The sequence below is a fragment of the Symphalangus syndactylus genome, chromosome 18, assembly GCF_028878055.3.
Source record: "Symphalangus syndactylus isolate Jambi chromosome 18, NHGRI_mSymSyn1-v2.1_pri, whole genome shotgun sequence".
NCBI lineage: Eukaryota > Metazoa > Chordata > Mammalia > Primates > Hylobatidae > Symphalangus > Symphalangus syndactylus.
The window spans coordinates 82,445,079-82,467,300 of NC_072440.2; the positions used below are offsets into that span (position 1 = coordinate 82,445,079).

At 43.7% G+C, this 22,222-nt stretch overlaps 1 protein-coding gene across 1 annotated transcript in view; it reads left to right on the plus strand.

Annotated features, from left to right (window-relative positions):
• The window catches only part of ALK (ALK receptor tyrosine kinase), a 744,900-nt gene that overhangs the window by 230,259 nt on the left and 492,419 nt on the right, over positions 1–22,222 (plus strand). Inside the window, exon 3 of the mRNA XM_055254443.2 lies at positions 10,256–10,420. Within this exon, the coding sequence (XP_055110418.2) occupies positions 10,256–10,420 (165 nt within the window). The remainder of the gene's footprint in view (positions 1–10,255; positions 10,421–22,222) is intronic.

Here is a 22,222-nt window from a genome sequence, read left to right on the forward strand (position 1 = left end):
CTGACCTCAAGTGATCCATCCGCCTTGGCCTCCCAAAGTGCTGGGATTACAGGTATTTATATTATTTTTATCAAAATCATTAGTGTGATAATTCTCCCTGGTTTATCCATGAGAAAACCAAGACTCAAGTGGTTAAATGAATTGCCCCAAGCACAAGGCTAATAGGCCTGGAGCTGGGAGGCTTCCTAAGAATTCTCTAGTGAACTTTCCCCTTTGCTTCTGGCCCCATGCTTTCCCTCACCCTGTTCTCACTGCGGCTCCTGGCCTGAGAACAGACCTGCTCACCAGCAGGGAGCTTCTAGCAACCATCAGAAAGCAGTTTGTTGGCAGAAGAATACATGCAGGAGGAGACAACCCAAAAAGCTTTATTGGAGGTGAGTTGAGCCGTCTGATCATTGGGAGATATTTGAAACCTAGCCATATATGTTTTCGCCAATTTATTCCAGAAAAAAATAGAATTTTTCAGAATTTTTCTACTTGTTTAAGATATTGTTTTGTCTATTTGTCATGCACAGCTTTGAATAATTATAACGATAACAATCACAGGACTAGAAACAGAATTTTAGTACCGGCCTTGCAACCAGCCACTGTGCATTCTTTGGTGATCCCCATCATTCTCCAGCCTTTTCCTTCCTCTCAGAGGTCTCCAAGGTCCCTCATGACTCTGAAAGCCTACAATTGGGACATTCTGATGAATCCCTTGAGCAAAGAGGATCCTCCCTGTGCCTCAGGATTAGTGGCCACTGAGAGAGTTCCCTTGAGCTGGGTACAATCTTTAAGGATTGACAGTGTTTTAAGAATGCTAATTTCAGGGTTTCCATTTAATGAAATGTAGCTTTACGTGTAGATCTCTCTAAGGGCCAGCTGTGAGAGAATTGCCATGTATGCATGATGTTTCATATGGTTCTTTATTGAAGACACTTAACCAGGCTTGTCAGGAATACATTGGCATTTTCCTATGCCATGAAGAAAACCAGTTGCAGCTGGAGGGGCCAGTAAGTGAAGCCTGAGGATGCATGACAGCTGGTGGTTCAGTACCTCTGACCAGCCCCCGTCTGGTGCTCCCTGAAGAGGTGACATTCAGAAAGACTTCTGCAGCCAGGAAAAATGCCCTCCACACTGTGTGTGAAGGACTCATTTATCAGTGGCATGGCCCTAAGTCAGTATTTTCCCTTGCCTGGATCTTGTTTTTTTTTTTTTCACTTCTCCAGTGAGGAAATGGTTGACCTCAAATGTTGCTTAAAGTTCTAACAGCCTCTGACTGCAAATATCACCAAAAGGCAATGCCAACCTTACTTTGGTACAACAAAATCCTAAAGAAATGGTCATGGTCATGTGCCATCACCTCCTTCAGATTGACAATTGGAATACTATTTCTCAGGATTAACAGGAAGCTGTGCTCACAAAAGGCATGGTTATGCAAATTCAGAATCAGCCAATGTGTTTTGGGAATTTCTCCATTCTAAGCACATGCCTCATCATCTTAAGCCCTTTCAGCAGTTCTGGGAAGTGAGGCTTCTCACTGAGATGACCTGACTGAGGCTTAGCACAAAGCAGTGTCCCATATCACAGAGCTGACAAATGGCAGAATTAGAGTCAAATCTCAAGTCTTGTGCTGTATTCCTGTGAATCAATCATGATGATATTAAGGTCACTTGATGAATAAGACATATGGCCATAGACATATGGGAAAAGATTGTACAACTGATTGGTATCACAGATATCACCATTCAACAAGTGAGGACAGTCAGGCCCAGTGTCAGGCTCTGTATCCCAGTAGTTAGACATCAAGGCAAGATAACTGGAGACAGGGAAGCATTTTTAGCAGGAAAATAACCCCAACACAAAATCACAATCATATTGTCATATTTTAAGTGAGTGGCAAGCCTGATAATTCTGTTTTCAGATGCAGATCCCATTGTCCAAGTATTCAGTTAAATGAACTCTTACAGGCCCCTTCTGAAAACAGATACATCCTGATGGCCACAGAAACTTTGCCCACTCACCCTCAGTTTTCTAAACTGGGATCCCAAGCAGACCCAAGAAATACAGCACATATTCTGGAAGACATCAGTGATATGACTTGGCTGTGTTCTCCCACGAATCACATCTTGAATTGTAGCTCCCATAATCCCTACATGTCATGGGACGGACCCGGTGGGACGTAATTGAATCATGGGGGCAGCTTTTTCCTGTGCTGTTCTCATGATAGTAAGTCTCATGAGATCTGATGGTTTTATAAAGGACAGTTCCCCTGCACACACACTCTTGCCTGCTGCCATGTAAGATGTGCATTTCTCCTCTTTCGCTTTCTGCCATGATTGTGAGGCTTCACCAGCCATGTGGAACTGTGAGTCCGTTAAGCCTCTTTTTCTTTATAAATTACCCAGTCTTGGTATGTCTTTATCAGCAGCATGAGAACAGACTAATACAATCAAGAAACCTAGAAGGGAACTTTAAGCCCTGGGCTTTATTACACTTGTGGCTTTGGCTTCCTGAGCCATATACCCACTGAGATTCAGACTGAGATCTTGGTGATGTGTCCTCAGACTCAGTCCTCGCCTAGGGCATCCCAGGCCCAACTTTATAGGTCATATCAGAGCCTTCAAGATAGCGAAGACACTCTGGCTCCTGTCCTGCCCCCAGCTTTGCCCTGCCTGTCCCTCTCTGGGCCCAGGTCCTTTCCTGCCTCACTTGCAGAGCTTGTACATTGTTCTAGTATGAAGTGCGGCCATTCAGAAGAATGTTGGGATTCTAAATCAGCACATTGGCTGATTCAGAATTTGCATACCATGCCTTTTTTTCAGCACAGCCTCCTGTCCATCCTGAGAAGTAGTATTTCAATTGTCATTTTGAAGGAGTTGATGGCACATGACCATGACCATTTCTTTAGTATTTTGTTGCACCACAGTAAGGTTGGCATTGCCTTTAGGTGATACTTGCAGAGTCAGTGGCTGTCAGCTCTGCCTTACTTGTGGAGCTCGTACACTGTTTCCTGCCTCACTGCAGCCACAGACATGTCCATGTCTGTGGCTCTACATGAGGGGAGCTATGTCTGCTGCCTTTTCTATTGGCGATCCCGTTTGTGACCTACTGAAATCAGGGCCTCAGGACTCACAGGAAGGAAGCACATCAGTAAAAGACCACATAGTCCCTTCCTATCTGAGTAACATCAGATGTGACTTCACTTCTCTGAGCTCCAATGCCTTCATCTGTTGAATGGAGATAAGAATCCTGCCTAATTCATAGGGATTAAATAAGATGGTCATGTAAGGTGCCTGGCTTGGTGACCAGCCCCAGTGAGCCCGTGGCGAGTGTTATTACTTATGAATACACTTCCCACACACCTTCACAGAAGTCCTCTCCATGGGGGTCAGGGCTTTTCTATACACACTACAGCATGCATTGCCAGGAACAAGAAAGTAAGTCAGACCTCCAGCTTTACTTCATAATAAGAGACAAAATCAAGAAGGATGAAGTGTTATGGAATTGACGGGCATGGCATTCTTCTCTTTTTTATGACTCTTCTTTTTCATTCTGCAGTACTTGTTTCCAAAGCTCACGGTGGCCTGAGGCTGTGAGGCCTCATCCGAGGGGCTGATGTGGACCTGCCCCAGGGGGCTGCCCTTTAAGGCCCTGCCACTGTACATTCACCTGGAAACTGGGCAATGTTGGAGGGGATGTCTTTAAAACTAAGGGGAGCTGCTGGTCCTCTACCTTGAAACTGACCCAAGGTGATTTAGAAAACCAGTAGGATTTAGGAAACTAGTCTCTGGGTTAACAGGCTTAGGGTTAAGGCGGCATAAAGGGCTTTGATCCAAGGGATTCTGGGGAAATCTGAGGTCAGTCTGGATACAAAGGAGGATTGTTGAATATTCTGAGCCCACTCAAGAGGAGACCCAAGTGTCCAAAATGCACCCAGCTCCCTACTCCCCTTTTGTAGTGTTACAGAGAATAACTAGAACCTACATGCAATCTCCTTGAGTGTCTTGGCCTGGCACATGGCCCCAGTTGGAAGGCCTCCATCTCTGCCTGAGTAACCAATGCTGGGCTTCCTAGGCACAGGCCTTGGGCTTGACTGCTTTGGGAGTCTCACACATTCCTAGAGGCTATATTTCCACTCTCGGGTTCAGAGTGTTCAAGGTGGGTGGTCATTGACAACTCTTCTACAGCCAGGGGGTTTTGATAAGGGAGACTGGGTATGTCTTTGGGCAAGCTCACTACCGTGGTTTTCTGATACTTACCACAACATTTTTCTGAATGGCTGTGCTTCATACTAAAACAATGTCTAGAAGCTAACTGTTAATGAATTCAGTCTTTAAAAATGTGATTCACATACTGGGAGATTTCAGGAAGTGAGTATCAAATGATAAAAATGCATGAACACACACACACACACACACACACACACACACTCACTCGTTCATCCTGCAACCATTATGTGCAAAACTCACATAAGCTTTCCTTTTTGTTTTTTTGAGATGGAGTTTTGCTCTTGTTGCCCAGGCTGGAGTGCAATGGTGGGGTCTCGGCTCACCGCAACCTCCGCCTCCTGGGTTCAAGCCATTCTCCTGCCTCAGCCTCCCAAGTAGCTGTGATTACAGGCATGCGCCACCACACCTGGCTAATTTTGTATTTTTAGTAGAGACAGGGTTTCTCCATTTTGGTCAGGCTGATCTCCAACTCCCGACCTCAGGTGATCCGCCAGCCTGGGCCTCCCAAAGTGCTGGGATTACGGGCGTGAGCCACTGCACCCAGCCAAGCTTTCGTTTTTAATTCTTTGAGAATCTGGAGGCAAGCCAAGTCCCCCATTGCGTGTGATGTACATTCAACCTCCTTCCATAGGAAATCTGCCTCTTGGGATGACAACCAGTCCTTGTTTAGGGGCAGCAGCTCCTGAGCAGAAGCAGGCTGCATGGTCTGTAGGTTTGGTTGTGTCGGCCCAGGGTAAGCCTATGGAATCACTGACCTTCAGAGATGAAGGGCACCATGGAGGGTACATGCTCCATTTCTTTCATCTTCCAAACGCAAAGAAACAGGCCTAGAGACAGAAATGGACCTGCTGGGGTCTCAGCTGCTTTGTGCAGGACCAAGCCCAGAACAATCCTCACTGCTCTGCTAGAGCCCTTTTCCTTCATAGCACTTGACGCTCCTCTCAGCTGGCAGATCTTTTCCAGAAGGTTCCATTACCTTACCTTTCTTCCATGATGGAAATGACAAAAAAGTAGGTGACAATGATTTCACATATGTGATCGGCAGGTCCTGGAAAGTGTGTCTTTTTCTCAACGCTCTTTTTCAATGGTCAGATTCTCTTCGGTCAAAACAAAAAAGGTCAGGATCTCTGGATCCTCCTGAAGGTCATAGTCATTCTGCAAAATGGGCCTGACATTGAGAAAATATAGATCTGTCCCCTATCATGGAGAAGCCTTTTCAGATATGAAAAGTTTACAGGCTTTGGGTCTAAGAATAACCAAGATAAAACACTTCATAGGTTTCTCATCTATTGCGTAATTTAATCTTCAGCCCTAAATCGAGATTCTGAAGCTGCAGGAGAGAGATGAACAACACTGGATATTCTGCATTATCCAGTTCTAGGTCACTCTCTGGGTCTGCCTTGGGGTAGTCCTTTCATTTGGGGGCAAGAAAACTTTTTAAGCCTCAGCTTCCTCACCTATAGAGAGAAGAAGAAACCATCCACTTCTCAGTGTTGTTCTGCAGATGAGGTACAGTGATGGAAGGAAAACACCCAGGACAGTGCCTGGAAGACCGCCAGGAGGGGCTGAGGGAATGTAGTTTCCCACCTCTGCCCCTGGGTGGGTGTGGACCTGCCTCTGCGGTTGGATTGCTTAAGGCTGAGCACTATACTGAAGCCCTAGACCCCTCTGAATCCCTCCTGTAAAATAGATTCTACAGTCTCTATCTCATAGGCACTGAGTTGGAAGAGGGTGAAGGAGAGAGATTCAAGAAACACCCTAGGTCTAGAACCTCGGAAAAGGCCCAAGGAAAATAAGACTTAACCTGGTGTTTTAGACAAGTCCCAAGGTATTATTGCCCAAGAGGCACTGAGGCTAGTTTGAGAGAGAAAAACCTGTGTCTCCATGTTTTGTAAGAAATTAAATCAGAATGTAGAAAAGCCTAATTCAGTTTCAACCAAATGAGTAGTAATATTAACTCCATTCCTATTTAAAGCTAGAAAGTACAGCTTTAACAGCTAAAAGGAGGTTGCTGCGGACTAAGAATTACAGAAGGAACTCATTTGATAATCGGTACGTTTGCATAGCCTGTTTTACTAGGCAGGATCTGGCCCAAACACAGCCAATTATCACACTTAAACTCTCCAGAGTTCAAAGATCCCAGAATTAATATGCTCGGTGCTGGGATTGTATATTCCACTGTCTGTTTGTTGAATACACATGTAGGGCATATTTGCCAGGCAGGACACAACTCAGACAGTTGGCATGCCTCACCTCTGTCTTGAATAGAAACAGGTCATCTTTCATTGGAGGAGAAAAATCAAGATAGAGGATGGCCGCAGAAGTCGAAGCTTTGGGAAAGGCATTGATAATTGTCAATGTGGGATGGGAGTGGCTGGTGGCTTTCTCTCCCTTTTGCTGACGTGAACATCCACCAATGTGGATGTGTCTTTTTGAACCTCCCTAAAGGAGTTACGTTTCATGGCTACGCCTCTCCTTATTAGTCATATTTCATGGTAATCCTTGCGAAGTACAAAATGTTGGACCAGTTTTCTCTTTGTAGTCTGCTCGGAAAACCAGGTGTCTTCAAGTACATCTTGAAGATTAAGGCAGCCTGTGGTTCCTAGACACCAACTGTAGAGCAAGTGGCTTATCAACTCAAACGAAGTGAGAGCTACCCATTTCAGCTTGCCACTATGAAGGCAAGTGGTCTGAATCGTGAAAGGGCAAGGAGTATTAACCTTAGGGCCAGAAGGATGGCAGCTCCTGGAAAGCAGCTGAGGAGCAGAAAGACGCTCAATAGAAGTGTAATTGAAGGATTTTTTTTCTTTTCTCCTACATTTAAATAGTTTGGTTAGTGTTAACGGGAATATTTTGCTCCCACTCTGCAGCAGGGCCAGTTGTCTATGGATGTGGACACCCATTGGAAGACAATCCAGTGACTGGCTGCCTGCCTTAGAATCTGCCCCCACTGTATTCTGAAATTTCCAACACCAGACTTGTCTTGGCGATTGGGGTAGTAGTAGCCTCAGAAGCAGCTTTTTAAATGCACAAATGCTAATTGGGACGTAGCACCCATTAGCACTGCCACAAAGATTGAATTATCAAATTAGCTATTACAACTCTTCTGAGGCCAAGGACTTTGGAATCTTTAAAAAGCCAAATCAAGAGGGAACTTTAGAAAATATCTGTTGTAGATTTTATATTTGAGGAACTTGAGGCTCAGAGAGGTTAAGTGACTTATTCAAGGTCACCAGCAAATCAGTGGCAGAGTTGGAGCTGCAGCCCAGGTTTCACCCGGTGCTTGTTCCTGGAATCATCTAGTCTGTAAGCCCTTTGTTTTGCAGATGAGAAAACCAAAGTTCACACATGAGAGGTAACTAGTCAAGCCTGGACTCAAACTGAATTCCTCATGTTGTCTGTCCAATATCTATCACATTATCCCATTTTTTCTTATTCCCATGGCTTCAGGGAGAGGATGAAGTAAGAGGTAGTTGAACGTTTTGTGTCTTGGCATCTAACGTTAATCCATAAGCCAGCTTTGAGAGCCCACCATGTGCAAAGTTCTTCAGCCGCTTTGGGGAGTAGACAATGAGCAAGGAAGGGGAAGAAAAGCTGAGTGGTCCATGTACCCTAAAAGTGGGGCAAACGTGGAATCATTGGACAGAAAGAGTCTGCCCAGGGAAGCTCAACAAAGTACAAAACATCCCAGGGCATGGGTCCTTCCTGCCTCTCTTTTCTCTCTCTCCTTATCCAATGACCCTCCCCAATCACTCCCCAAGAGAAAATAAACCCTGATTCACTGTCATAGCCTTGGCCCTCTTCTCTGGGGAGGAGATCGAAGGGTAGATTATAGGGCTGGCAAAGCAGGCTGTGAGGAAATTCCAGTTCCCTATGGCCCTTCTGTTATCAATCAGAAAGGACAGGGCCTGGCTAGCATTTTTCGGAACATCAAACATGGACCAGGTCCATTTTTTATAGGCAGTACTTTTTTTATTATTTATTGTTTTTATTTTTTATTTTACTGTAAGTTCTGGGATATAAGCGCAGAACATGTAGATTTGTTACATAGGTATATGTGTGCCATGGTGGTTTGCTGCACCTATCAACCTATCACCTGGGGTTTTTTATTTTATTTATTTATTTATTTATTTATTTATTTATTTATTTTAGAGAAAAGGGCAAGCAGGTTTTATTTCTGGCTAGGCATGGAGAAGGAGAGAGCACTTCCTCTAAAGACAGCTTCTCCCAGAGCAGTTGGAAGCTGGGGAATGTTACAGGGTTAGACGTGGGTCAGGGGCTATGTAAGCTGGTGTGGGGAAGAACTTCAGACACACAGGTGCAGATCAGGAACATGCTCTTCATACGACACGTGTGCAGAAAGTGGCAGTGATTCTCTTCTATGGGTGGGGACTTTCACATTATAATGATATGCTAATGATCTAAAGGTAACAGGGGCCACTGGTTCTGGTTTGCTCTGGTTTTGTGCAGGCCTTATATTCCTCTGCAAAGCATCCTGAAGTTCCTAGGCCATCTGGAATTCTTTTTTTTTTTTTTTTTTAATCCTTTAAGTTCTGGGATACATGTGCAGAACATGCAGGTTTGTTAAATAGGTATACACGTGCCATGGTGGTTTGCTGCACCCATCAAGCCTTCATCTACATTAGGTATTTCTCCTAATGCTATCCCTCCCCTAGCCCCCCACCCCCCTACAGGCCCTGGTGTGTAATGTTTCTCTCCCTGTGTCCATGCGTTCTCATTGTTCAACTCCCACTTATGAGTGAGAACATGCCATATTTGGTTTTCTGTTCCCGTGTTAGTTTGCTGAGAATGATGGTTTCCAGCTTCATCCATGTCCCTGCAAAGGACATGAACTCATCCTTTTTTATGGCTGCTTAATATTCCGTGGTGTATATGTGCCACATTTTCTTTATCCAGTCTATCATTGATGGGCATTTGGGTTGGTTCCAAGTCTTTGCTATTGTGGACAGTGCTGCAATAAACGTATGTAGGCGTGTGTCTTTATAGTAGAATAATTTATAAACCTTTGGCTATATACCCAGAAATGGGATTGCTGGGTCAAATGGTATTTCTGGTTCTAGATCCTTGAGGAATCGCCACCCTATCTTCCACAATGGTTGAACTAGTTTCCACTCCCACCAACAGCGTAAAAGCGTTTGTATTTCTATTTCTCCACATCCTCTCCAGCATCTGTTGTCTCCTTTTTAATGATCGCCATTCTAACTGGTGTGTGATGGTATCTCATTGTGGTTTTGATTTGCATTTCTCTAATGACCGGTGATGATGAGCTTTTTTTCATATGTTTGTTGGCCACAAAACTGTCTTCTTTTGAGAAATGTCTGTTCATATCCTTTGCACACTTTTTGATGGGGTCGTTTGTTTTTTTTTCTGGTAAATTTGTTTAAGCTCTTTGTAGATTCTAGTTATTAGCCCTTTGTCAGGTGGATACATTGCAAAAATTTTCTCCCATTCTATAGGTTGCCTGTTCACCCTGACCCATCATCTAGATTGTAAGCCCCACATACATTACATATTTGTAGGCAGTATGTTTTACCACCAGTTCTTACAGCAAACTGGAGTGGTAATTATCAGCCTAATGTACAGGTGAGGGAATTAAGGGTCAGAGAGGTGAATTTTCTTGCTTGGAGTCACCGGGCTGGTAAAAGCAGAGCCAGACTTGGACTCAGCCCTCGTGGGTTGCTTGGGCAGGCTCTGCCCACTCACCCTCAGGCCCTCTCTATATCTTCAGGTAACTTCACAAGATGCAGAGCTTCTCACCATTCAACCTGTTAGTTAGCTTTTTTTTTACCTGCCTTCTCTGAGAACATCTCCCGTAATATGAGTTACAGAAAGAGCACATTTTATTCTCTTAGGCCCCTTTTCACCAATACAGAGCCCTGTGGTATTGACAACTGATCTCCCCTGGACAGGGCAAAGGGTGTGGAGGAGATGAAGGCCAACCTCCTAGTGTGGAGTGGAGGGGGCTGAAAAGTCACGTTTGGGAAATGGTTTGTTCCACTGACCCTTGGCTATTATTGTAGGTCTGGAGTGCAGCTTTGACTTCCCCTGTGAGCTGGAATATTCCCCTCCACTGCATGACCTCAGGAACCAGAGCTGGTCCTGGCGCCGTGTCCCCTCCGAGGAGGCCTCCCAGATGGACTTGCTGGACGGGCCTGAGGCAGAGCGTTCTAAGGAGATGCCCAGAGGTAAGGGAGAGGCTGCTGGTGATGTCCTGGGTGGGTCAGGGCCAGGCTGGAATGCCTATTTCTGTTTGAAATGATGAGACTTCACTCCTGTTCTGCTCTGTTTACTTTGAAACCTGCTTTTAATATCTGTGCCTTTCCATGGCTTCTTGGGCCATGCAAGGAAGGGAGGAAGACAAGTCCCATCTCAAGATCAGCCCGACCCTTTATTCTTTAATAAGTAATAAAAGTAGGGTTTCATAACTCTCTTCCATGCAGATTTCCCTGTAGGAGAAAGTGCTGATCGGTATTTGAAATGGGATTGCCAGATAAAATACAAGATACCTCATTAAATTTGAATTTCAGATGAACAGCAAATGATTTTTTAGTATAAGTGTGTCTCATGCAATAGTTGGAACACACTTAAACTAAGAACTATTCCAATTTTACAAAACATTTCAAATGTAATTGAGCGTCCTGCATTTTTATTTTTACTGCCAAATCTGGCAATCCTAATTTGGAAGGTATTGTAGAACTGGCTTAAATGTTTGTTTCTAAGCCGTTCATACTCAGGCGACATGTTTCCTTGGTGTGATGCTTCCCATGGTCTAGAGCTGTTTATGAATGCCCCTTCTTTATTATCAGGCCCTAGGAAAGGTAGGCTCAGAGGAAAGTAGTGGGCAGTTGTTAAATTGTGCTGAGTTTCTTAGAGAGAGACATGAAGGCACTAAGCCCTAGTCTAGTTTTAGGTCTCACCAAGCCAAATCTTAGGACTCCCAATGTCTTGGACCCAAGAAACTCTACTGACTCAGATTTGAAAGCCTATGTTCCTGGCTTTTTGGAAGAAGGAATAACTGAAATGGCAATGGGCCTATTAGACATTCAGGGTAGTTTTTTCAGTTTGCAAAGCACTCCCACCTACACTATCTCATTGGATTTCAATGACAGAGGCAGGGCAGATAAGAAAACTAGCGCTCAGAACAGGGAAGTGACTGCCCCAAGATCACACAGCATGTACCTGTGGGTCCAGGTCTAAATATCTGCTGTGATGAGTCCTAGACAAGGGCACTTTCTGCCACATCATGCTTCTGTCTTTGTAGAAAGATCAGGACCAGAGCCTGCTGTGATGTGTCCTAGACAAGGGCACTTTCTGCCACATCATGCTTCTGTCTTTGTAGAAAGATCAGGACCAGAGCCTGCTCTGTGGCCAGATTCTTGAGAGAGATCATCTCAGGCTCATGCTACTAGGAAGCCTAACAGGTCAGGTCTTGGGTAAGCTGATGAGGGAGATTGGAGGTGGCGCAAAAACAACTAATGCTCTCAGGCTTATACCTCAGCCTCTACCTTGTCATCAAAGAACCAAAAGAGACTTTCCTTTCTATACACTTTCCTGGGCTTTTTGTTTTTATAACTCTTTTGGAATTGGTTGACCTTGACTTATATTTTAAGCTGCTTTTATCTGGATGGTGATAGGTATTGTAGGGTGTGTGTGTGTGTGTAGGTGAGTGCTCTTAACCTGACAGTGCATCAGAATTCTTCTGGAGAACTTATAGAAAAGACTGCCTAGATCCTTTAACCTGAGATTCTGAGTCAATAGATCTGAGATGGAGACTACGTGTCTGTGTATTTTACATTTTTACTAGGAAATTTAGCAAAAAGTGGATATAATATACATGCATAAATTAGAGATTACAACAAAACCAAGAACACTTGCATTCTCACCACCAAAAAGCTGAAGAATCTGAACATTATCAGTCTTTTTGGAGTTTCCTCTCTCCCACTTAGATCACAAACTTTTCCCCACCCTCCAAGGTAACCACTCTCCTATATTTTGTGTGAATCACTTATTTGCTCCTTTTCATGGCTATACCACCTATGTATATAGCTCCAAACAACATATTGACTAGGTTTGCATGTTTTCAGCTTCGTATATAAATGGGATTATACTGTTTTTGATCTGTTCACTTTGATACATGTAGCTGTGATTCATTTGCTTTTGGTACTATATTAATCCTTTGCATAAAAATATCACAATTGATCTCTTCAACTGTCATTGAACATTTGAATTATTTCCAGGTTCTTGCTATTGCCATCAACACTATTGTAAACATTTTTGTACATCTCTCTTGGTGCACATGTTCAAGAGTTTCTCTAGAACAGGGATCCCTAACACCCAGGCTGCAGACTGGTACCTGTCCATGGCCTGTTAGGAACGGGATGCATAGCTGGAGATGAGTAGCAAGCAAGCCAGCATTACTGCCTGAGCTCCACCTCCTGTCAGATCAGCTGCCACATTAGATTCTTATAGGAACATGAATCCTATTGTGTTTATAGGAACGTGAATCCTATTGTGCACTGTGCACACACATAGACTGTGAATGCAAGGGATCTAGGTTGAGTGCTTCTTATGAGAATCTAATGCCTGATGATCTGAGGTGGAACACTTTCATCCCAAAACCATCCATGGAAAAATTGTCTTCAAAGAAGCTAGTCCTTCATGCCAAAAAGGTCAGGGACCATTGCTCTAGAGCATGTAACTAAGAGTGGAATTGCCGGGTGGGAGGGTCAGAACATGTTCCATTTCACTGGGTAATGCCAATCTATTTTCCAAAGTGGTTACACCAATTTGTACTCCCACTAGTGACATATTGGTATTCCTTCCCATGGCTTTACATCCTCATCAATATCGCTATTGTCAGGCTGTATTTTTTTATCTGTCTGGTGAATTAAATACAGTATCCCATTGCAGCTTCAATTTTCATGGAAATCTGTTTTATTTCATTTTTCGTAAGTTTCTTGGATGATTCTGAGGCATAGCTGGGCTTGTAATACTGTTGACTTACTCCCATTCAGACTTACTCCCATTCAGCCACCCCAGGACTATCTCCAGATTCCAACACTTAACCTCTAGAAACATTTTTTTTGGTCGTTACAGATTTTTAAAAATTTGTATTCCAAGAGTGGAACTGTGATTACAGTTCAGTGAGATCAAGAGAGAGGGACAAGTGGAAATTGTGTTCTTTGTAAATTCCACAGATGTTACTGAGTCACACATTATAACTTTGAAAGTTTGTGGTTTAAAAAAATGTTTTTAAACAGTGCCAATAAATTGTGCGTTTCACTTGGTGACCTGTTTCTCCTCCTCCACCTGTGATCGCTGACATGCGCAAATTACACTGAGTGCTATGACAAAACAAAAAAGAAGGGGGAGAGGAGGGAAGGAAGAAAATAAATACATTTTTACTTCTCAGCATTCTTTAGCATGGAAACATATCAATGCCTTTATGTTTTTACGAAGCTGGATCCCAAGGGTCAGTGCACACACTGAATGTGAAACTTTCCCATTAGATGCATCAGGATTGGAATATCCATCTTTTAAAAGTAAATGTTGTCAACTTCCATTGCTCTGAAAAGTAATCACTGTTAGCATCAGGTACTAGTTAGCAATACGAAGGATGGTGGTGTGAACAACCACAGCAAAAGCTGCTGTGGATACACCAGTCTCCTTTACCAAGCTCTTTCATGAATGGGCACATCCAAACATAACTTAAGAGAGGCTCACCACTGTCAGAAACTTCTGCTAATTTGTCTAGGGTCTAATGGAGTGGTCTGTACTCACACAGCATGGATCAGTCATGGAAACAAGGAGATCAGCCTCCCAGCCCTCCCAGAAACTCCACTGCTTCAGTAATGGCACTGAGAGGTGATTGGAGCTTTCAGGAGTGGGTCTCTCATCACTTTTCTAGTCAGTTATTTACAACACTACCTTTCCCTGAAGTAGCGTTGTTCCTCATGAAGCAGCCTATTGTAATAAACTCCCTTGACCTTCAGGGAAAGAAGTGAAGGTTCAGAAAGAGAAAACAACCTGTCTATTCTGCACAATGGCCAAGCAGTGTTCTATATTCCAATCCTAATCCCAGAGCTTTAGGGTTTCAGTTTCTCGGTCATTTTGGCAGAAAGGGTGCTGGTGGTGAGGATGAGAAGTGGGGATGGGTTGCCTTTAGTATGATGTAGTCACTATTTTGTTTTCTAACTCAATATTCATGGGTCAGATAGTATTTAGATGCTATTGCAATATTTCTTGTCAGGTATAGAAGGGCCAGAAAAAAGCAGCAAGATGATACCAATCAAAGATAATGAACTATAAGTATATAAATCCTGAATGGTTTTAATTTATGGCCCCTGTAGCTGAGAATAATAAGGAAGATACAATTCAGAGCAGCAAGATAATAAAAAGTGATCATTTTGATGGAACATAATATTATAAATTAATAAAATCTTGAAGAACCATCAGATGGAGGCATTCTGTGACTTTTTGAGAAGTGCCAAGGGCCATGTTGATGTCTAAATGCTTCCGGTGTTTTGGAATGTAGTCAAAGGTATTTTTCTTCTCCAGCAAGGCAAGATTTTACTCTGTAGCATGAATCCTGGCTTAAAAATGGAAAACACACTCTCAGCCCATCTGCAGAGCCCCCTCCCCAGGGCCTCACTCACGGGCACACGCAGAAAAGATGGAAGCAGACTCCACAGTGAGGAGGCTCCTATTCTTCCTGGAACAGCTCAACTCTCTCCCTGTGCTCCGACTCTCAGGTTTTTGCTTTGTTTTGTTCTGCTTTTGGTGGAGGGTCTGGATGCAGCACTGCTACTGAGGTTCTTTTGTTCATCAAGATGGCTTCATTTTCAAAAGGTAGTGAAACGCTGTCCTGGAGCCCTGGAGTGGCTAAGGATGTTTTCACACATCACTAGGGTATTGCAACACCAGAATGGGGTCATTCAAATTTTTGATGCACTCCTGTTGTACCCTTGTGTATTAGTTTCCTGTGGCTGTTGTAACAAATTCTTACAAACTGGATGGCTTAAACAACAGAAATTCATTCTCTCCTCATTCTAGAAACGAAGAGTATGAAATCAAGATGTCTGCAGGGTTAGTACCTTCCGGAGGCTCTGAAGGGAAATCCTTTCCATGCCCCACTCCAGCTTCTGGCATTGCCGGGAATCCTTGGCATTCCTTAGCTTGTAGATGTCTCACTCCAAACTCTTCCTCTGTCATCACATGGCATGCCTCCTGTGTCTCTGTCTGAAATCTATGTCTTAACGAGACATGTGTTATCGCATTGAAGGCCCACCTTAAGTCCAGCGTGATCTCATTCTGGAATGCTTGATAACATCTGCAAATACTCTACTTTCAATTAAGTTTATCTTCACAGGTACTCAGGGGTTAGGATTTGGACGTATGCCCTGGGGGCCACTCTTCAGCCCACTATGCCTTGTTTTTTCTCCCCCTGCGTCTGGGTTGGCATGTGGATCCCATGCACCTGTGGACTGTGAATTCTTAGACCCTTCAGGAAGTCTGATTAGACAGGTTCAGAGGAGCTCAGATTCATACTAGCATTTCTCATCCTTTCTTCAATTTCTTCCCCCACCCCAAAAGTTTGCCATGTTCTTAAAAGGGTCCCTGAACCCCTCTCAAGTGAACTGTATCCCAGGAGTGGCAGGGACCTGAGTCACCTTTTGAGCTGCAAGTGCAGACTTTGCGGGAAAATTCTCTCAGGATATAGCCTCCTTTGCACACACAGTCACTGCAGGCTGCAAATAAGTGGCTGAGTTGACTCTGAGTCTCACCTCTGACTCTTGATCTTTTGAGGTATTGATAGGCTACGAATGATAAAGGGCTGCCCAGCATTTCCTCCTTCATCAATAAAACTCATCATTAGCCACCCATTTCTGCCTTCAGGCTTCATTTGCTGATTGATGGGGACTTCTGATACCTACATGTGAATGGGTTTGCCACTTTTCCTGGAGAGCAAGTTCCATAGGTGAGGAAGGGTAGGAGGTGTCCTCATAGATGAGGACAGGCTCTCAGTAAGATGGAGATGGATGACCTTCAGAGCTGGAGAATCACTGATCTTTCTCCCGAGAGTGCTGCCATTGTCCCTGATCTGCACCGCTGCAGAGTGGAATGTGCTAGTGCAGGCTTCAAGTCCAGAATTTATGGCCCACAGGGTTCAGTGGCCACCCTGAAGTTCATCTGGTTAATGGGAGTCAATAATTACACACTTCACTGTGTCTGTAGGAACAACTTTTAGCAAACCTCTTATTTTAGAAGACTGTTAAAGTTGGGGAAACAGGAGAGGTAAGAAAACTGGAATAGAAGAAAAATGTAATTGGAATGACTGCTGATCACACCCACACAGACACAGACACACACTCATGGGCAGAACAATGTTCCTTTCTTTTCACTTGTTTCAAACCGGATGATCTAAACTGGGACTACTCTTGCCTGGTATCACAGGCTGCAGCTCCCCAGAGCTCCGTTCCTGTGCTGCTCTGTTCATGGCCAAGTTTCTACTTTAAGTTAATGGTTTCTAAACTTTATTCTGTTGTATGCCCCATTGGTAAAATATTTTTGAGCCTGTACTCCTACCATGTTATATTCCTCAATTATATGCACTTTTGTGTGCCTAATTGTATAATACTATTTATTAGCAAAGGTTTTCCTTTTCTTTTTAGGTAAAATAAATATAGCCACACATCTGTCCTCTATTAATGGAATCAGACTTCCTTGTTTGCTAAGTCATCTTACCCTGGCCCCAAGGTTCCTGATGTCTCTGTCCTTTTTCCAGTCCTTTAAGGAGTATTTTTGGGGCAGGGTTCTCCCTGTCCACTCTCTTCCCATTACATGGGCTGTGCTGGCCAGGGACTTCTGCACCAGGAAGTCCTCACAGACAGCTCTAGCCCCTGTGTTCCCTCTTAAGTTTCAAAGACCTTTATCCTCTTTTCTTAGAATCTACATCGTTTGGAGAGGAAAGAAATAACTTCTTGGTTGAATGCTACTGACAACACTAACTCTCCAAAGTCAAGAGATATCTTTATAGAAATTCTTGTTTCCATTTCAACTGACGTACCTAAGATACAGGCTGCAACCGATATTTCCTACTGGATTATCTAAAAAACTATCTTGGTGCTGTTTATGATGGTGAAAAAGTAGAAATAACTTAAATGCCTAAAATAAGGAATTAGTTAAATAAAATATAGTATACCTAAAATATTATACCACAATTACACATATACATTGTAAATATATTGAATAATATGGGGAAATATTTGGAACCTATTATTAGGTTTCAAAAAGCAAGTTAAAGAATGTGTGTAGTAGAAATTGTTTGTAAAAGAAAAAAAAACTATGTACATAAGGAAAAAGTCCATAAGGAAATATACCAACATACTAGCAGAAGTTATTTCTAGGTAAATTAATTATTAGTAATTTTCATTTCCTTCTGTTGCTTTTGCTATTTTCCAAATTTGAGTTCATTAACATGTATTATTTTTTATAATATAAAACATGCTTTTTTTTTAATACAAAGGGATAAAAAATTCTCATTCGAGAGTGTATTCTATTGAGTTATCTTAGACTTTGGAGGAAAAGTGTTAACTATTTTGTGCCACATACACAGGCAAAAAAGCCCAGCCAAAAATCCTGGCTAGGATGTGGTAGGCAAGCAGACAGACAAGCAGGTTATTTTCCTGCCTGCCTGCCTAGGGACAGCACATTGGCAGCTGGCATGGGCTCCCAAGTCCAGAGCACCCCACCACCTACCTCTTTCTGCTTGGCTTATCCTTGAAGGGTAGGAAGAGGGAAATGTGGAAAATAAGTATGCAGCAGGCTCAGGAATATACCCAGGGCCCAAATCCAGCATCTAAGTAAGAGTACAGAAACACACCCACTTCAGTTCAATTTTTGCCCCTGCAGACTTACCAAGAGGGCTCTGGGTGCTCATGCTTTTCATTTGAGCATGATTTCTCATCATACTAAGGTCACTGGGTGGATGTGTGGCCTTTTATCTCTGTCCATCTTTTGGAATTCACCAGGAAAGCCCACATTAGTTCTCTGGTTCTGTTTGTAGAAACATGTCACTTGTCTCTCAAGCAATATGGTCCCTGGCCCTTAGATCTGGACTCTTGAGCAATCACATCAACAAGTTGTGATGTGTGATTCTTTCTGTCTAATGCGATTCTGATACAACTAGCAACTGGAGCTTGGACTCCTGAGAAGGGTTGCCTTAATGAGTGGCATGCTTGCCTCAGGGGTGGACCTTCCAGGGAAGTATTGTTCACCTCCTCATCAGAACAGGCCTCTCCTGGGGTGTTGGGATGGATTATAGATGTCCAGTGAACATGGAACCCCTCCTAACTGAACCTCATGGGTCTGCCCACAGGGAGATAGGGAGCTAGGCATGTGGAGCAAGGAAAGAAGGACTGGCTGGGGAAGCAGAGGCCTGTCTCTGGTCCCAGCTCTGCCATTAGGAGCATCACTTTGCCTCTTTGGGTCTTGGGTTCCTCATCTGTTAGGCAAGATCTTAGAGTAGATGGTCAATAAGGCCATTTCCTGCTCTAAGGCAAGGGTTAGGCATATCCAATACAAATGATGGCCAAATACCTGGCATAAAACCTGTGAGGCACAGAAATCTCTACCAGCCCAGGGAGAGAGACCCGCCTCCTAAGGTTTGGCCATGGCTTCTGGAATCTAAACAGCCCAGTGATTCAGGTCACCCTTTGTACCACAGAGCCAAGATAGGATCATTGCCTCCAGAAGCCCTACGGTTTTCTCTGGAGGAAGGAAAGAGGAACTCCTGGCCCGTCACAGCAGCTGAACTTGTCAGATTAGATTCTAGAGGTTCAGGAGCCTGAAGAGGGATTACACATAGAGCTAAAAACTAGTATTGGCAAATTAATGCTTCCTCCAGCCCCCAACAAGATGTCCCAATCCCTAGAACCTGTGAAGGTATTACTTTATAGGGCAAAAGGGACTTTGCAGATGAGATTGTCTTGGATGATCTGGATTGACCCAGTGGAATCACAGGGGTCCTTAAAAGGGAAGGAGGGAGGCAAGAGAGTCAGTGTCAGAGAAGGAATGTGAAGAAGGAAGCATAGGTCAGAGAGAGTTGGCGATTTAAAGAGGTTACATTGCTGGCTTTGAAGATGGAGGAAGAAGCCATGAGAGGAAGAATGGAGGTGGCCTCTAAGGGCTGGAAAAGAAGAGGACATGGATTCTACCCGGAAGCTCATCCGGAAGGAACACAGTCCCACCAACCCATTTTAGACTTCTTACCTGCAGAACCAAAAGATAATATAGTTGTGTCATTTTCAGCCCCCCACTTTCTGGTAATTTGTTACTGCAGCAATAGGATACTAACACAGCTGGTCTTGACCAAGTCGGCAGGAAAATTGACATGCTCTTGGGCCCAGGGCCAGGGCTTACCTGGGGCACGATTCTAGAAGGAACAGGGCTCAGAGGACTGATGGGGCCTTCAAGACAAACTGACTTAGATATATTAAAGATATCCAATGAATTCTGGCTGGAAATGCAGTCCTTAAACTGTCTCCTCCACTCTAAACAGAATAAACTTCTCTATGGACAAGAAATGGGAAAGAAATACCCAAGAGGACAAGGAGTTGAGGCCAGAAATAAGGAGATGCTTCTGGGAGTTTGGCTCTTGTAGGGCAAGAAGGACCTAAAGCACCTCCAGGGAGGGTCCTGGAGAAGGCACGTTGTTAGAAATGGGGCACCTGGGATAAGGCTACTACTTTACCTGTAGAAAGAGCCTGAAGGAGCTGTAATAGCTGCCAAGGACTCGGTTTCTGTGAAGCTCCTGTCTGGGGTGGTTGGAGGAGGCAGTGAAACTACACACACAGGGGCTGGGTTGAGCTGCCAGCTGGCTCAGAAATGAGCCCTGTTTCCTGTTCCAAATGAAACTGGCAAGAGTTGCAGACTGTAAAGTGCTTCTCCAGCCACAGTCACAACTGATCCCTATAACATAGCAAGATAGGTATTATCAGTATTTCTAATTTGTAGATGATAACCAAAGATGAACTAGTAAGTTTCAAAGAGAGGAAACTGAGTCTTTCTCATTCATTGCAGTGTTCCAAGAGCCTAGCCTAAGCCTCCATATAAAATAGGCATTCATTAAATATTTCTTGACCTATGGTTAGAAGCTTGGAGAGATGAAGTAAGAGGTTCAAATCTCCAAAGCCAGTATATTGCAGAGTCAGATATTCAATTCCAGTTTTTGAATACCCAATCTTATGTTCTTACCATTATGACAAACTCTTCTTAAAGCACAGTGCTTCCCAGGCCTGTGCCTACAGAAGACTCACCCTCATTAGATATCTGGCAGTACCTTCAGAAGTTAGGGGCATCACCCAGATACCAGTGATACTGGGGTGTCTGCTTTGTTCTATGACACAACCAAATTACATCAATTGGGGTGTCTGGAAGTGCCGTGCCTTCAGAGGAGTCTTGGGAAGCCCACTGTCACCTGTGTCTTCTTTGCAGATGGCCAGGTTGAAGGGTGCTGCCCAAGGCAGCCACAGCCTAAAACTTACCATCCATCCTGGCCACACAGAGATGCAATCCATGTGAGGAAGTGGAATCAGTTACTGCCACCAGCTAAGCTGTTTATAGTTTCTCTGCCCTTTTAGAAATGGAAGGAGCACTGTGCTGAGAGTTGAGTGCTGGGTTGGTGTTGGCTGACACGTGACATCAGACCTCAGTCTCTTAATTGGTGAATTGAGTGGGTTGGACTAGATCATCTATAAAAGTATGTGGAGCTGTCTTTTTGCTTTCCTTACTTCCTCGTATTAAAAAGGTTTTATTAATGTTATCTGAGTTTTTTAGCCTTACTGATTTCTATATATCAAATAATACAGATAAGACACATCCTAAAGAAAAATGGGCTCTGCTTAAGAAAAGCCATAAACTACTCTGAATTTATGCTTGAAGGGATTTGAAAGCCAGGACCTTGCAAAAAAGAATAAAATAAAATTCTCTTGAATGGGGATAACTACAGAATTATTCTACCTAGAGTGGAAATATAATCTTTACTCATTCAAGATAGAGAAAGACTGGTTCAATGTAAGTTGAAGAGGGATCTGGGGGTCATTTTACCTCTGTGGCTCCCTTTCCTGACTTGTTATAAAAATCAATCGAAATAATGCATGAGAGACCATTCTGTAAACAGGAAAATGGCATAGTAGAGTAACACACAGCCCTGCCTGACAGCAGCCATCCAGCCACAGCAGCCTGAAGCAAGTGGTGCTGCTCTGTCTTGATTTAAGGATCTTGACCCTACAAAGCAGGCTTACATATGCCTGGGCCCAGGCATTCACATATAACATCATATCTGGGAATGGGGGGTGGGTTAAAATCAGGAATTTTGGACATGACAAAGGATTTGCTGAGAATGAGGAGCCCTCACCTGAGGCAGTAATCACGCACATTTACAAATGGAAGTGCAACAAGCTTGAAAGAATACACAGGGCTTCAGATCTCATTGTCCAGCTCTTTCTACTAAGTGATTGGTGAGGACCTTTAACCTGCGTAGCAAAGGTCATGGTCAGGTTATTCTTATCTAATCCATTATGGTCCACTTTGAATTTTCTACATCTTGCTTTGGGATCCTTACTACTGATTGCTAGTCATGTTATTTTGTTTTTGTTTTTGTTTTTAGTTTTTTTCTTTCTTGAGACAGAGTCTTACTCTGTTGCCCAGGCTGGAGTGCAGTGACGCCATCTCAGCTCACTGTAACCTCTGCCTCCTGGGTTCAAGCGACTCTCCTGCCTCAGCTTCCCAAGTAGCTGGGACTACAGGTGTGCACCACCACACCCAGCTAATTTTTGTATTTTTATTAGAGATGGGGTTTCATCATGTTGACCAGGTTGGTCTCAATCTCCTGACCTCAAGTGATCCTCCTGCTTCGGTCTCCCAAAGTGCTGAGATTACAGGTGTGAGCCACCATGCCCAGCCTTCATGCTTGATCAAAGTACATG